Genomic DNA, 17,320 nt, shown 5'->3' with positions numbered 1-17,320 from the left:
AGCTATGCCCCTGCACGTACCACCATGACTCCTCATAGACTCCAAGCCAAGTCTCTTTATGTATTTTGGCTGAGAGCCAAGACACCCATTAGACTGTTGAAACAGATGTGCCCCTGGGAAAACATTGCTGATTAATAGATTTTGCCCTCTGATCTAGTCTGTCAATTGCACAATGTTTATTTACACAAGATAAAGAGGATTCAAGTGCTTTTAGTTTTAGCTATCAATACTTTAAATCAGGCTTGTCCAACCCCTACATGGTGGGTCACAGCTCGGCTCCTGAAACCAAATGTATCCGCCCGCAGCCTCCCAGTTCAAACTACAGATCAATTGAATAGGAGATGTGCAAACATCTGCAACTCCGATCAGAGACTGATTCTCTCCGATGTTTACAGCTGCTAAGCTGTGTTTGTGTGTGTCTGCATGTGAAAGAGCGAGCCAGACAGAGAAGAGCGAGCCAGACAGAGAGAGCAATTCAGACAGAGTGTGACGGAGAGCGAGAGAAAATGTGAGAGAGGATGAGTGAGTGTTTATGTATGAGAGAGAAAGAGTGTGTGTATGAGAGAGAGAGTGTGAGAAAGAGAGTGTGGGGCTCATCATTGACTTCCATTGAATGGTGTGATACTGTTGTATTCGTGTTTAGCTAAGAACTAAACTTGCCATAGAAAGATACGTCTTGCCCATTTCAGTTTAAGAACCCTTTTAGTGACATGGATCAAGTAGAGACAGCCAACTACTTTGCCACTGAAAATTAACTATTGTAAGTGTAGAGGCTCATTCCTTTAGGTTTTAGTTGTCGTTGGAGATGTAAAAAAATCAAATTCAGTCCTTGCACTGTTGTTTTCACAATTTTTCAATCTGATTGGTTAAAGAGAAATACAATTGCACTTTTCATCCGGGTCCCAAATGCTAAATTTCTCTCACGGCAATATTATTAGCACACACTTTGAAAAATCCTAAAAACATAAAAGTGCAAAGGCAAATCTAATTGACAGCAGACATTGTTAGACACTCTGCCACAGTAAATTATGACCCAACTAACAGTAGCTAACATTTAAAATTATTGCCAGACATTCGTGCAAAGATATTAAATACATACATTTCCTTATTAAAAATTTGGCCACATCTCCCTCCTCATCATTCAAAGCAACTTTGCTGATTTCTAGGCACTAGGACAACAGTTTACAATAAAGAAACAAAATTGCTACTGTGGAAATGTAAACACATTTTAATATAATTTAATAAGTTTACTTTAGATACTCTTGTGATGTTATCTTGATGATTTCTTTCCTAAACATGGTCAAGCAGGATATTGAAATACAAAGATGCCTGTAGATGTCATTGATGGTACAGAACAGACAGTGGTACTTCATTCAACACTCCCTCCCAAGTTTACTTTAAAACTCTTTCTTGTGCGTGATTCAATGCCTTCATTGGGTTTATGGCATTCACCTGAACTTGGTGAATACTCCCAACTAGTGAAGGCAGTTACTAGAACAAAAGATAGTGGGACTATCAAGGTAAAAAAGTAACACGATATGAGGAAGCTTTTTCATTGTTTTTTTAAATTTACAATTCCAAAATCAATGCAAGGCCATTCACAAACATTTATTGCAAGAACAGTCAACCAAAGGGAGAACATGCAGAAAGGATCTCTGCAGGTGGGTGTTGCTGCTATTACTCACCTTTAAAGTACTCCCATCGTCAGAAACAGTCAGCCCTGGCTTCTTTAGCAGAGGTTTTCCATCCTTCAGCCAGCTGAGAGTTGGAGGAGGGATTGCATTACTTTGACACTTCAGCACAATAGCTTGGTTGATAGTAACCGATGCATTTTGTTCTTCTCCCATGATATTTGGTGGAACTGAAAAACAAAATTGTATTACTCTGACATACATTTATGTTTTTGCTCTATATTCCAGAAAGAAATCTCCAGCATTGACCTACAGGAATAAATGTGACATGTACATTTTATACTCCAAAAGTAAAAGCAGCAAATCAGGTCTCGAATCCAGTGCAATAGGAGCCTGAGAAGGGGCACGATTATAATAATCAGTGTTTTGTATATTTGCAAGCAGGGCGTAGCAAGGAATGTTCTTCATTCATTTGAACACTACCCTATACATTGTAAAACATCATTATTGTACAGAGATGAGAAAATCTCTGGCTACCCATTCATAATGTGGAGATGCCGGCGTTGGACTGGGGTAAACACAGTAAGAAGTTTAACAACACCAGGTTAAAGTCCAACAGGTTTATTTGGTAGCAAAAGCCACACAAGCTTTCGAGGCTCTAAGCCCCTTCTTCAGGTGAGTGTTTGTGAACAGAATTCCCACTCACCTGAAGAAGGGGCTTAGAGCCTCGAAAGCTTGTGTGGCTTTTGCTACCAAATAAACCTGTTGGACTTTAACCTGGTGTTGTTAAACTTCTTACCCATTCATAGTCAATGGGCAGATATTCTAGCCAATTAATGAAAAATTCTAATTTTAAACTTTGCATGTATATTAGTTTGGGCGAGAGCAGAATAAAATGGCCGTGTTGCTGGATCCAGCATTATATCTGTTTTCTATTAGTCAAAGATGGACAATCATTGATCTACAGTGATTTCAGAGTAGTTTAAGACCTGCACCGCCTCTCTTTTGAGGGATGAAATATAATCAGAAGAATAGAAAATAATTGCAAAGTCAGTTTTAGTGTAACCAAACCTTAATAGCAAACTTGGAGGAAGCTAGCATTGTTACAGGTCTAGCAAGCAGCATTAACCTTTCTGTCTGATGAGCTTCATTGAAAGAAAAGTGCAAAATTGGAGTTGTATGCCTTTCACTGTTCATGACTTGGAGCGGTGAAATTTGAGTAGGAAAATCTGTATTCAAATTCTAAAATTTGGAATAACTAAAATTTGGTTTGAATTACTGGATAAAACACAAAAAAAGACTTCAAATTATATGGGGTAGACCGCATTAAAAGAGTTGGCAATTTAAGGCTCAAGTGATTTTGATTATTATCAAGCTGTAGGTTGCAACAACTGCAATTGTCCCCAGGCCCAATATATCCTTAGTGCTTCAGTATCAAATATTATCTGCTACCACTGTTGTGTGGTGCCCGGAGATGTTTTGCTACTTTTAAGGTACATTAAGGCACAAGCTATATAAGAATAGTTACGAGACAAGGTGATTCAGTCATCTTGTGATTCAGATCAACATTCCCTCAAAACTGTGCAGCTATACAGCAATCTGAAAGGAGATCGCACATAAGTCAGCCCTTTTAAATTACTGTGTATATTCAGCCATTCAACAAATTTAAAGGAGTCATGCACGTACCATAACCATAAGACCATAAGAAATGGGAACAGGAGTAGGCTGTTCAGCCTCTCGAACCTGCTCAGCCATTCAATAAGATCATGGCTGATAGGACATTCTTCACATCCCCATTACCTTTGATTCCCTTACTAATCAAAAATCTATCTACCTCAGCCTTAAATATATGCTAGGACTCTGCCTCCACAGAGGTCAAGGAGTTCCAAAAACCCTCAACCCTATGAGAGAAGAAATTCCTCCTCATCTCAGTCTTAAATTGGTGCCTGTTTAATATTCATGTCCTCTGACCTTAGACTCTCCCATGACAGGAAACATCCTCTCAGCATTTACCCTTCAAGCCGCTTAGGATTCCTGCATGTTTCAATGACATTACCTTTCATTCTTCTAAATTCCAATGAGTTGAGTCCCAACCTGTTTAATCTTTCCTCATAAAACAATCTCTCCATACCGGGGATCATCCTAGTGAACCTTCTCTGAACTGGCTCCAGTGAAATAGTATATTTCCTTAAATAAGGGGATCAAACCTGTTCACAGAATTCCAGATATGGTCTCACCAGTCTTTGCACAGTTGCAGCAAAACTTTCCCACTCTTAAACTCCAACCCCCTTGAAATAAGGGCCAACATTCCATGAGCCTTTCTGATTACCTGCTGCACCTGTGTGCTAGCTTTGTGTGTTTTATGCACAAGCTCCCCTAAGTCCTTTTGTTTTGCAGCTTTCTGCAGTTTTTCTCCATTTAAATAATACTCTGTTCTTTTGTTCTCCCTTCCAAAATGAACGACTTCACATTTTCCCTCATTATACTCCATCTGCCGACTTTTTGCCCACTTGACCTATCAATATCTCTTTGAAACTGTTTGTATCCCTCTCGAAACTTGCCTTTTCACTTATTTTTGTGTCTGACGACAGTACATTTGCTTGATTCCTTCACATCGTTAATATATATTGCAAACAGTCGCAATCTTAGCGCCAATCCCTGTGGAACTCCACTGGTTACAACCTGAAAAAGAACCCCTTATCCCTACTCTTGGTTTCCTGCTCATTAGCCAATTCTCTATCCATGCCAATATACTACCTCCAACACCATGGACACTTAAATAAATTACCCATGTACTTCCATGAAAAAAAGAGGTAACATTAAAGATTCACTCAAACTACTCTTTGTTAATTTATGTATGTTTCACTCTCTCTTTCAAACCAAAGCTAATCTTTACAAACTAATCTTTACAAGCATGCTTTTGAAATCAACACCCTTTCTCTTAATCAGTAAATTTGGACTAAGTTATGAACAAAACTGTTTTATTTCTATTTCTCCAAATTTTTGTTTCTAAATTTTCATATCTTTGAGGTTAATTACAGAAACATAGAAAATGTATTGCTCAGAAGGAGGCCATTCAGCCTACCAACCACAATTGTTGGGCTGCAGTGTTTTCCACAACTGATGGTAGTGATGGTCTGTGCTCAAACATCTGGAAGTACCAACTGTGTAGGATTTGCCAATATATGAATATCCTTCTTGTTAGAAACAGAACCTTTCAGTGCTGCTTTTTCACCATCTCATAGTTTGGCTAAAAATTGACCAAACCATCTCAAAGAATTAAAGTGAATTCCAGTGATGGTCAATCTTGGGGTTTTATCTCAATCTCAAAAACTCATCCAGTGAAGTTGTCAATTGCTACAGCTTTGAGTAGGCAACTATATTTATGTCCATTAAACATTATTAGAGATAATGGGGGCGATTCTCCCAACCCGCTGCATTACTGTTTTAGTGCGGCGGGCCGGGAGAATCGCGTGTCGACCGATTCGCAGGATTTGCGCATGCGTTCCCGACGTGCGCGCATCTCCCAGTATTGGATATCCGGCGCAGTCGAGACTACGCTGGAAACCGGCGGAAACAGCAGCTAAGTTATTTTAAACTAAGTTGAATGTAATTTAAATGTGATTATCGGGCCCGGGACTGAAGTATCTGGGCCTGCTAGCATCTCCCACCCCGCCAGTACAAGTTCACTCCAGCGGCGTTCAGACTAGCTCCCCACTTTCAGGGAACTAGCGAGATGACCCCGCTGGAGTGAAGTGGGGGAAATCGGGGCACGGAGTCAGGCAGCGGAGGGGTGGTGCCCCCTGGGCATGGGCACCCTGGCAGTACCAGCTTGTGCCCCCTTGTACAGCCCAAGGGGCACCTTGGCGCTGCTCACTGGGAATGGGGTAGTGCCAAGGGGGTGGGGCTTAGGGGGCAGTTCCTTGGGGGCGGGGCCAGGTGGGACATGGCCTAGGGGGTGATCGGTGGGAGTGGGGGGCGTCCCGCTGCCACTCTGCATTGGGATCGATCGGGGCTGGAGGGAGGCCAGCGATCGGGGTGGGCTAGGGTGGGTGGCCTGCCGAGTGGGGGTCTGCCAGGGGCGTGGGTCTGCCAGGGGTGTGGGGGTTTCTGCCAGGGGGTGGGGGTGTGCCTCGCGTGGGGGTGGGTGTCGGGGCTGGCCCGGGAATGCTCATGGGCTCCACGAGCTGGTCAGTGATCGAGCTAGCCAGCAAACTGCAGGCTGACAGTTTGGGGCCACTGCACACCGGAACTGTCAGATTCTCGCATGAATAGGCCCCGCCCCCCCGAGCTGTTAATGATATTCACGATTGTGACCGCTACATTGCACAGAGTGTGGGAAATTCTTGTGTGAAGTCGCATTGATCGGGATTTACACCAGTTTTCCCACAAATTCAGCACTTGGAACTTTTTTGAGAGAATCGTCCCTTATTGTGAGCAAGATGGAAACTGTCTTAAAGCCTGCAATAAGTGGTTACAATTAAGACATGTAACAAAGCTGCAAATAAACCTGCAAAACATGTTCCAGTTTTTGGTAAGAAAATACTTCCTAAAGTAAATTTATGCTTCTTTGTACACTGCCAGCAACTAAAGTGGAATATAGCAAAGCATCAGAAGGCTCAAAAGATTATAGCATTCGGATTTGTTAGCAAAAAAAGAGCAATTGGCTTAGAGTTCTAACAGCTGGCAAGATACACTATGTTGGCCACATGAATCAATACTGAGTTGGCACGTGCTCTTCTAAATATCATGCAGAACAGTACAAGCAATATCTCGTTGCACTGAATGTGTTTGCCAGACTTCTAAACTACAGCTGTGTGAAATTATTAAAAAAATAACCTAATTGTTTTTTTTCAAAAATGATTCATGATTACAATAATAATCATGTTTTAGCAGTGAACACCTTAACCCTTTGAGAATCAGAAATAATGGGTCAGAGGAGAAAAGAAATGTTCTTATGCTTCTTCAATGTATCTTACATTACACCCTTTTCTTATTTAGGTGCTAACTATGATATTTCAGATGTGACACTCTGATAGTATTAACTGCTTTCAATCAGATGAAGTCAAAACTTAACTGTGGATATAAAACTACCTCTCTGTAGCTAATTAGATTGGCAAACTGCTTAACTTTAGCTCTTACAACAGAGATAGCCACTTTCCCAAAGAAAAATTGTTGGTTTACTCAGATGAATTGCTCTAATTAGTTCTATTTTACCATTTCCAGTGTTAGAAGTTTATATACTATGAATAGACTGATGTAACATGACAATATTTGGTTTAATGTGAAGGTTTGTGTATGAAAAAATGGACAATGTATTTTATATTGTTTTGAAGAGAGTATGAAACTGTATTTTTTTATGTAAAGGACTTTCCATCTGAAATATATTCTCAGTTTATATGACTTTACCTCCCATTGCTTCCAGTGGGATCTGGAGCATGTTCAAACAAGCTCTGTGCAGTGCTGGCTCATGTTGTGAACAGCTGACATGAAACTTCCATATCCAATTTAGATCAGGAAGATCTCAAAAGCACGTGCTCACTTTATCTTTATACCTGCCTTGATTCCATCAATGTAATTTGAATTGAAGTTACCAGTTCAACAGGCGGTTTGCTTTTGTTTGTACCAAAGTCCAATTTCCTCTTGATAGTTACATCGGGCAAATGCGTGAAAAGGCCCAGCTCTTCCATTCCTTGGAGGGGTGTTGGGAGGTGATAGGCAGGTATACCTTGAACTCTTTCCTCCATAAATTCTACCAAATTGCTGGTGCTGTAGTAATGCCATATACCAATCTATACTATTGAAACAAACCTTTGTGAGTACTTTTTCGACAGTTCATCTAGCTCTAACTGATTGTAGGCATGTGCTAGGTCTAACTTGGAAAATACTCCTCCTATACTCAAACTTGAAAGTATGTCTTCAACATTTATCTTTGGGGCTGCCACCGGGCTCAATATTGGGTTAATGCTATTCTTGTAATTGCTGCATAGTTGAACCACATCATCCTTTTTTAAAAACAGAACAATGCCTGAACTCCATTCTGTGTAGGACAGGCATCATGACACTGCGGCCCTGATTTTAATGGCACACCCACCCTGAAATCAGGGTGGGCAAGGCTCGCAGAATGGCATTCTCCATTGGCCTCAGGCACGATCTTACAAGCCTCGGGTGAGTGTGCCGGTACAATTCCAGCCTATGTTTTTGGAGATGATCCAACTCCTGTTCCATTTGCTTTTTTGTTGCATAGAGAAATTTGTATGGGTTTGTTCTGACTGGAATAGCACTCTCTTCCACAGTCTCCATGGTTTGCAAGAGGTTAATTAACTTTCTGTCAAATAACGTTTAGCTTCTCCAACACTAATTCTCACTAAGTTTAAGTACTCCCCCCTTTATCAAAGACCTCTGATGTACTGACCTGTCTAGAGACTCCCACTTTAAAGGAATAATTTCGAACAATTTCTACCTAGTAATATGCATTTTGTATATTCTGCAACATACAAACTCAGCTCATCTTTGAAGTTAGCCTATCTAATAATTTCCTTCACCATTCCAATGTGTTTGATCCTTTCCCACACACCAGAACTGCCCAAGCAGAATAAGCAGTGCCGGCACCTTCAGACACTTGGAATGTCAACAAAACGAAGGAGATTGTTATCGACTTCAGGAATCATAGAGGAGAACATGCCCTGTCTACATCAATGGGGACGACTTGGGGTTGAAAACTTTATGTTTTTAGGTGTCCAGATCACCAACAATCTGTCCTGGTCTCCCCATGCTGACACTATAATTAAGAAAGCCGACCAACGCCTCTACTTTCTCAGAAGACTAAGGAAATTTGGCATGTCAGCTATGACTCTCACCAACTTTTACAGATGCACCATAGAAAGCATTCTTTCTGGTTGTATCACAGCTTGGTATGGCTCCTGCTCTGCCCAAGGCTGCAAGAAACTACAAAAGCTTGTGAATGTAGTCCAATCCATCATGCAAACCAGCCTCCCATCCTTTGCCTCTGTTTACACTACCGCTGCCTCGGCAAAGCAGCCAGCATAATTAAGGACCCCTCGCATCCCAGACATTCTCTCTTCCACCTTCTTCCGTCGGGAAAAAGATACAAAAGTCTGAGGTCACGTGCCAACCGACTCAAGTACAGCTTCTTCCCTGCTGTTATCAGACTTTTGAACGGATCCATCTTGCATTAAGTTGATCTTTCTCTACACCCTAGCTATGACTGGAACACGACATTCTGCACTCTCTCGTTTCCTTCTCTATGAATGGTATGCTTTGTCTGTATAGCACGAAAGAAACAATACTTTTCACTGTATACTAATACATGTGACAATAATAAATCAAATCAAAATATGGGAACAGTTAACCACATAATATAGGTTCTTAAAGTGATATCAACATTCACAACACAACACCTCCTCTTCCCCTTAGACAACAGACTAGAATGGAACTTAATTTTGTAAGATAGCATGGCAAACTTTGCAGAACTTGTGCACTCTTTGTGGCCATAATTAAGCACGTTTGCTGCCATTTTGTTGAAGGTTAATTCATCTGTGCATGATAATGACTATGCTATTACAGTAAAATCTTTATTAGCTGGCATGCATGGGGAATGGGTGTTGCCAGTTAATAAAAAATGCTGGTTCAGGGAGAGTTCCATTTACAATGGAACACATCACAATACTTGTAGCACTAACTAATAGGCAAGTGCTCAGGAAGTACGGTATTCTTTTTACGTCTAATTTTCAACAGTAGATTCAAACATAAACTAAAGTATAAAATAATACAGTCTACAGGTACAGATTCCGGATAACTACTTCGTTGCTTCCAGTTGGTAAAGTGACGATTCCTATTAAGGGAACATCCAAAATTCCTGAAGGATTTGGTTGGGAGTGTGCTGGATAATAAAGTTAAGTGTATAACCTTTTGAAGGACCCACCCACTCCGGACATACTCTCTTCCACTTTCTTCCGTCAGGAAAAAAGATACAAAAGTCTGAGGTCACATACCAACCGACTCAAGAGCAGCTTCTTCCCTGCTGCCATCAGACTTTTGAATGCACCTACCTTGCACTAAGTTGATCTTTCTCTACACCCTAGCTATGACTGTAACACTACATTCTACACTCTCTCCTTTCCTTCTCTATGAATGATATGCATTGTCTGTATAGCATGCAAGAAATAATACTTTTCACTGTATGCTAATACATAGAACATAGAACAGTACAGCACAGAACAGGCCCTTCGGCTCACGATGTTGTGCCGAGCTTTATCTGAAACCAAGATCAAGCTATCCCACTCCCTATCATCCTGGTGTGCTCCATGTGTCTATCCAATAACCGCTTAAATACACTTAAATACACGTGACAATAATAAATCAAATCATTGTAAAATGTAATATTTTCCAATAAAAGTCTTTCATTACTTTAAAAAAGACACATCATGCTTACAATTGTTAAACTGGCCATCTATAAAGTGTCACTCTTGATTTAGCTACATTTGGATGAATGTATATGCCTGAAACATTACCATTTTAAGTAGCTCGGTGTCATATTTTATTTTATAATGCTCCTGTAAAGTTTTTGTTATGTTAAAGGTGCTATATAAATAAATTGTTGCAGACAAAACTACACATCTACAATAAACACAAATGGAAAGTTTCAAGAACTGCTTCTTTGATCAGCTGAAGATGCACATGGAACATGATTGATGTGGACTATTAAAATAAATGGGAAATGGACACTCATCGGTTGAGATTGTATTATGGCTGGAAAGCAAGAAACATCTCTAGGCAGATAGATCAGTGTTTTCTTGTGTACAGATGACTCAGTTTAACTTAAACACATCCTTTCGGGGAGTTCAAACAAAAACAAGAGGAAGATTTGTAATAATGTTACCATGAACTCTGAGGTCAATGTCCCGTTGCTGTTCACCTGCAGTATTTACCGCTACACATGTGTATTTGCCAGTGTCACTGATCTGAGTGTTGGTGATAGCAAGCACTCGACCTCCCGATAGAACCTGCAAGGAAGGATATCCACAACACATTAAAGAACATGCATAAGAGGATCAAATTCTTAAGCAAAAGTAAAGTTAAAAGGAAATGGCTTTGTGCATAATTATCATAAAATGCTAAATGTAAACTTGTTGGTGTTGTTAAGTTGCTCCTTGTTTCAATGTTTTGAAAAACATTTTGTGTAGGACATTTCACATTCAGTTCTACAAGATGATAGTATGTATAGGAACAATGGGCTGTGGCTATGATTTCTCTGGGGGCAATTTTGAACTTTTGACTGGTTTGTGGTGTGTCCACGACACTCATCCCAATAGATTTGGTGAAAACACAAATCATTTCAGTTTCAGGCCTCTTTAGAATCCAGTTGCTGAGCTGTGCAGTGAGCATGTAGCTCACTGAACTGGGGGTGGGCAGTGGGGGACAATGTGTGATGCTGGGTAACTATTGTTTCCTTGCAATTTTGAATCTCTTGCCTCCTATATTTTGAAATCACAGGAGCAGAATTGCACCATGTCACACTAGATGGAGATCTGTACAAAATAAATGGCTCCAATCTGCCTTTGGTCATCAGTTCTAAAGCAGGCAACACAGGCAATTGAGAAAACTGCTGTTAAGCACATAGAAAGTAGCCACAAGATTTACAATTACCAGACAGTTCAGAAGAATGCGCTTCTCCTTTAAGCGAAAGGAAAAGATAATAATACATGAGCATCACCACAGACGTGGTCGATAGCCATCTCATTAGTAGCATGTCAAGCCTGCCAGTTATGAACCCCAACAAGTCAAAAAAATAGACCGTCCACCTCATGCCAGTGAACCTCGTTTATTATGTTCATGTGGTGGGATATGCATTGTCTACCCGTCCACTGAAGGCCCGAAGAGCAGCTGATTAGTCAGTCATCTGGGAAAAGGACCACAATAAATCAAGAGGGTACCCTGCTGATAAGGGGTGGCCATGGTCAGGCTGTCAATAGAGATGGCAGGAAATCAGGGTATTATCTCAAAAAAGATAGTCTTATTTTTCACATTTTAAGGTTACAGGTCATGCAAATACAATCACCTGTAGCTGAGAGATCACGTCAATAGTCTGTTTCAGATGGAAATTTATTTTAGTTTACTGCTGTGATCCACCAATTAAGACACAGTTTTAAGATAATTTTCACCATTTCTTCCCTTACGTGACTATGGGCAGAATTTAGTGTAGACAGTAGGGTTCCTGGTCCTGCTCATTGGTTGGAGAATCGGTGGGAATCCCATATCACTTTTCGCTGGGAAGCCCAACTTTATTTTATTCATTCAGGCGATGTGGCATTGCAGTCTGGGTCAGCATTTACTGCCTGTCCCTAATTGTCTTTGAACTGAGTGGCTTGCTAGGCCATTTCCGAGGGCATTTAAGGTTCAACTACATTATTACAAGTAAGTAGACACAGATCTGGACAGTACAGCGCTTTGCGTCAGATTGAAATCTTGTCCCCAAGAGCTGCCAACCTCCCCAGTACTGGCAGCACCACTTGGAAGGATGGCCACTGCCATTAACACACAGGGGTCTTCATCAGAGATCATTGCTGGAGTGGGGTAAATGGGGCAGGCTGGGGTTTGTCAGGAACGGGTTGCTGACTTAGTTTTTGGGGATGTAGGAGCTGGTGGCGGATGAGGCAAGAGGGGTTGGGGGCAGGAAGGCAGTTCTCATGGTTCCCCCGCCCCCCACCTTCCCATGCCAAGTTCCTTAATCGGATGCAGAGTGTCTGTCAATGTGGAATCCCCGACAAGCAGCTAGCAGAAACAACAGTGCTTTCTAGAGGCACGAGACCCATGCAAGTTCCATTAAATCTCTGAGCCACCATTAAATCCTAATAGGTTCAGAAGTAACTGGTTTTAAGTGGCTCATCAACAAGAATCACTGCCTTCCCACTGCTAGTGGCTGGATTTCCCCTATTGGCCTCTTCCTGTTGCTCACTAAATAAAACTACAAGATGTAGGAACAGAAGGCGGCCATTTGGCCCATCGAGTCTGCTCTACCACTCAATGAGATCATGACTGATCTGATATAATCCTCAATTCCACTTTCCCGCTTTATCCCCATAACCCTTGATTCCCTTACTGATTAAAAATCTATATCTCAGTCTTGAAGATACTTAACAACCCAGCCTCTATAGCTCTCTGTGGTAAAGAATTCCACAGATTCACTATCATCTGAGAAAAAATTCCTCCTCGTCTCTGTCTTAAACAGGCAACCGCTTACTCTGAGATTATATCCTCAGGTCCTAGACTCTCCCACGAGGGGAAACAACCTCTCCCCTATCAAGCCCCCTGACAATCCTATATGTCTCAATAAGGTCACCACTTATTATTCTAAATGCCAATGAGCCCAGGCCAAATCTACTTAACCTCTCCTCATAAATCCCTCTATACCCTAGGCTCAACCTGGTTAATGGACTGTCTCGAATGCTAGTATAGCTTTCTTTAAACAACAGGACCAAAAGTGTTCACAGAATTCCAGGTGTGGTCTAACCAATGCCTTGTATAGCTTTGGCAAGATTTCCCTATTTTTATACTCCATTCCTTTTGAAGTAAAGGCCAACATACCATTTGCCTTCCCAGTTAATTGCTGAATTTGCATTCTAGGTTTCTGTGATTTATGTACGAGGACTCCCAAATGCCTCTGTGCTGCTGTTTTCGACAGACTTTATCCATTTAAATAATATTTAGCACCTGTATTCTTCTTACCAAAGTGCATAACTTCACATTTTCCTACATTATGGCTGGAATTTTACCGGCCCACCCACCACGGGAATCAGAGCGGGCGAGGGGCGGAGCATGGGAAGGTCCGTTGACGTCAGGCACGATTTTACGGTTTCGGGATGAGCGAGACCCTATGTTCCATCTGCCAAATTTTTGCCCATTGAGCTAACCTGCCTATATCCCTCTTTAGTCTCTTCGGGTAGGACATTCCAGCAGCGCTTGCACCAAAACTGGAAAATCTCGCCCCCTGCCCGCTACAATTCTCGGGATGGGAAAAGTGTCATTCTCACCAATTGCCTTCCCACCTATTTGTGTCATCTGCAAACTTGGCAAAACAATAGTACATTCACTTCCTTCATCCAAGTCATCAATACATATTGTAAATAATTGTGATCCCTATGACGCTCTACTAGTTACAATTTCCATTCTAAAAATGCCCCTTCTCTTCCAAATCTGTCTTCTATCAGTTAGCTAATCCTCTATTCAAGCTAATATACTACCCTCCAACACCATGGGCTCTTATTAAGTAGCCTTTTGTGTGGTACCTTTTCAAATGCTTTTTGGAAATCCTAGTATATTACATCTAATGGTTCCCCTTTATCATTATTATCTCAAAGAATTCTAATAGAATCCCTACAGTGCAGAAGGAAGTCATAGAATCATAGAATCATAGAAACCCTACAGTGCAGAAGGAGGCCATTCGGCCCATCGAGTCCGCACCGACCACAATCCCACCCAGGCCCTACCCCCACATATTTTACCCGCTAATCCCTCTAACCTACACATCCCAGGACGCTAAGGGGCAATTTTTTTAACCTGGCCAATCAACCTAACCCACACATCTTTGGACTGTGGGAGGAAACCGGAGCACCCGGAGGAAACCCACGCAGACACGAGGAGAATGTGCAAACTCCACACAGACAGTGACCCGAGCCAGGAATCGAACCCGGGATCCTGGAGCTGTGAAGCAGCAGTGCTAACCACTGTGCTACCATGCCGCCCCAAAGTCATTCGGCCCATGAAGTCTGCACTCAGTCCAGGGGGGTTGGGTCTATCTCCGTATTTACCATGGTTAATCCATCTAACCTGCACATCTTTGGCCACTAAGGGGCAATTTAGCATGGTCAATCCACTCAACCTGCACATCTCTGGACTGTGGGAAGAAACTAGAGCACCCAGAGGAAACCCACGCAGACACGGGCAGAGTCAGTCACTCAAAGCTGGAAGTGAACCCCCCAGGTCACTGACATGTGAGCAAGCAGTGCTAACTACTGTGCCATCCAATAAATTTGGAGCGGCACGGTAGCGCAGTGGTTAGCACTGCTGCTTCACAGCTCCAGGGTCCCGGGTTCGATTCCCAGCTCGGGTCACTGTCTGTGTGGAGTTTGCACATTCTCCTTGTGTCTGCGTGGGTTTCCTCCGGGTGCTCCGGTTTCCTCCCACAGTCCAAAGATGTGCGGGTTAGGTTGATTGGCCAGGTTAAAAATTGCCCCTTGGAATCCTAAAATGCGTAGGTTAGAGGGATTAGCGGGTAAATATGTGGGGGTAGGGCCTGGATGGGATTGTGGTCGGTGCAGACTCGATGGGCCGAATGGCCTCCTTCTGCACTGTAGGGTTTCTATGATTCATTGAAATTTGTCAGGCATGATTTCCCCTTCATGAAGTCATGCTGACTCTGCTTGATTATATTATGTATTTCCAAATGCTCTGCTATTACATTCTTTATAATAGATACTGCTACATTCCCAGTTGAGATAACTGGCCTATAGTTAGTTACCTGATTTTTGTCTCCTTTCCTTTTGAATAAGGGTGCTTACATTGTGTTACATTGGCAGTTTTCCAATCCTCTGGGACTTTGCCAGAATTTAAGGATTCTTGGAAGATTACCACCAGTGCATCCATTAATCTGTAGCTACTTCCTTTAATATCCTGGGATGCAACCCATCAGATCTAAGGCACTTATCAGCCTTCAGTCCCATTAGTTTCCCTAGTACTTCATCTCTGGTGATAGCTATTGTATTTATTTCCTCCCCCACCCCTTTTCACCCCTCGATTATTTAGTATTTTTGGAAAATGTTAGTGTCTTCCACCATGAAGACTGATGCAAAGTATTCGTTTAACTCCTCTGCTATTTCCTGGTTCCCCATCATTATTTCCCCAGTTTCATTCTCTAAGGGGCTTATGTTCACTTTGGCTCTCTCTTCCCTTTTATGTATTCAAAGAAGCTTTTGCTGTCCATTTTTATATTACTTGCCAGTTTACCTTCATAGTTTATCTTCTCCCCCATTTTTTTTGGCCATCTTATGTTGGTTTTTAAAACTTTCCCAATCCTCTGGCTTAACACTAATCTTTGCCACATTATATGGTTTTTCTTTTTAAATTTAATACTATCCTTAAGGTTCTTGGTTAACCATGGTTGATTTATTCCCTTCCTAGAATCCTTCTTCCTCACTGGGATATATCTTTGTTGAGTCGTGAACTATTTTCATAAACTTTTGCCATTGCTGATCAACTGTCTTTCCTGCTATACTCCTTTCCCAGTTCACTCCAGTCAACTCTGCCCTCATTCCTATATAATTACCCCTTTTTAGGTTCAACACAGTTGCTTCTGACCCAAGTTTCTCACTCTCAAACAGAATGCTAACTTCTACCGTGTTATGGTCACTGTTTCCTAGGGATCTTTTACTTTGACATTGTTAATTAAACCTGCCTCATTATATATGACCAAAATAGCCTGATTCCTGGTTGGATCCATAACATATTGTTCGAGGAAACTGTCCCAAATATACTCTATGACTTCTTCCTCATAGTTACCTCTGTCAATTTGATTTTCCTAATCCACGAATATTAAAGTCACCCATGATTAAAGTGCTATCTTTTTTACATGTCCTTATTATCTCTTCATGGTGAATATAGAGGCAATTAGTCATTTAGGAGGCCAACTCGCACAGGATGAAGCATTTTAGGACCTCGATCGACTTAAGGATGAGTGGGCCTGCATGATGCCGCCACTGCCCTCTTCCTCACCCCTGTAAAATGGGAAACAGGTCGGGGGCAGGCGGTTAGGCAGCAGGAAGGCCATGTGCTGCTTTTTACAAGCATCCCACCTTCAAACCCAACACCAATTAACATGCTGAGGCCATGAGGAGTTTTGGGACCCGTTTTCAATCCTGACTTTGGGGCCCAAGTGCCCCTGGGAAAATTCAGCGCAATGATGTGGCATCCAAGAGAATGTTATATTATCAAAGGTTTCATGCTTGATGAGATATCAAAACAGGGCTGGGCCTGCTCATTTATAAAAATTTCTATGAAGCATTTTCAACAAATCTGAGAGTTCTTGCAAGCCTTGACCAATTTGAAGGAACACAGCTCAGTCACTCTTTAAGTGATCTTGTATTTTGCAAATTGGTTTATGCATTTACTGGCCAGAGTAACTACATTCAAAAAACATTTATTGGCTGACAAGGACTTTGAGACAGCTTAAGAACATGAAAGATGCTTTATGAAGGAAAAATCTATACTTCTTTACAGAGTTGGATGCCATGCTTGAAGCAATCAGAAACGTTTTAATGTAATGACTAGTGTTAAACCAAATTAGCAATACCTGAATGCCATCTGAAAAGCTGGAGACGGGGCTGCCATCTTTCAGCCATGTCAAGTTTGGTGCTGGGATGCCCCGTGCCTCACATTCCAGTCTAACAGGATTATTCACCACCACTGTCACCATGTCACTGCTGCCAAGGATTGTTGGAGGAACTACAAGGTGAAATGATCCAATGTAAAAACAAAGTTTGTTCAAAATGTTGAAACATCATTTGTTTCAATTTATTAAAATATTGTGTATTAGTTGTCTTTGTTGCACATTGATTGGTCCATCCTATTTTCATTGACTACGTTTATGATAGAGTGATTCAATATCCATTTAA

The 17,320-nt window shown here is 41.6% G+C and overlaps 1 protein-coding gene across 1 annotated transcript in view; it reads right to left on the bottom strand.

Annotated features, from left to right (window-relative positions):
• The window catches only part of hmcn1 (hemicentin 1), a 493,052-nt gene that overhangs the window by 187,255 nt on the left and 288,477 nt on the right, over nucleotides 1-17,320 (bottom strand). Inside the window, exons 39-41 of the mRNA XM_078218304.1 lie at nucleotides 16,999-17,150; nucleotides 10,534-10,657; nucleotides 1,686-1,861 (exon numbers count right to left, since the gene is read on the bottom strand). Coding sequence (XP_078074430.1) covers nucleotides 1,686-1,861; nucleotides 10,534-10,657; nucleotides 16,999-17,150 — 452 coding nt within the window. The remainder of the gene's footprint in view (nucleotides 1-1,685; nucleotides 1,862-10,533; nucleotides 10,658-16,998; nucleotides 17,151-17,320) is intronic.

Source organism: Mustelus asterias, chromosome 8 (genome assembly GCF_964213995.1).
Source record: "Mustelus asterias chromosome 8, sMusAst1.hap1.1, whole genome shotgun sequence".
NCBI classification, from domain to species: domain Eukaryota; kingdom Metazoa; phylum Chordata; class Chondrichthyes; order Carcharhiniformes; family Triakidae; genus Mustelus; species Mustelus asterias.
The sequence above is the reverse complement of the archived record's forward strand: the minus strand, read 5'-3'. Positions and strand labels throughout refer to the sequence as shown.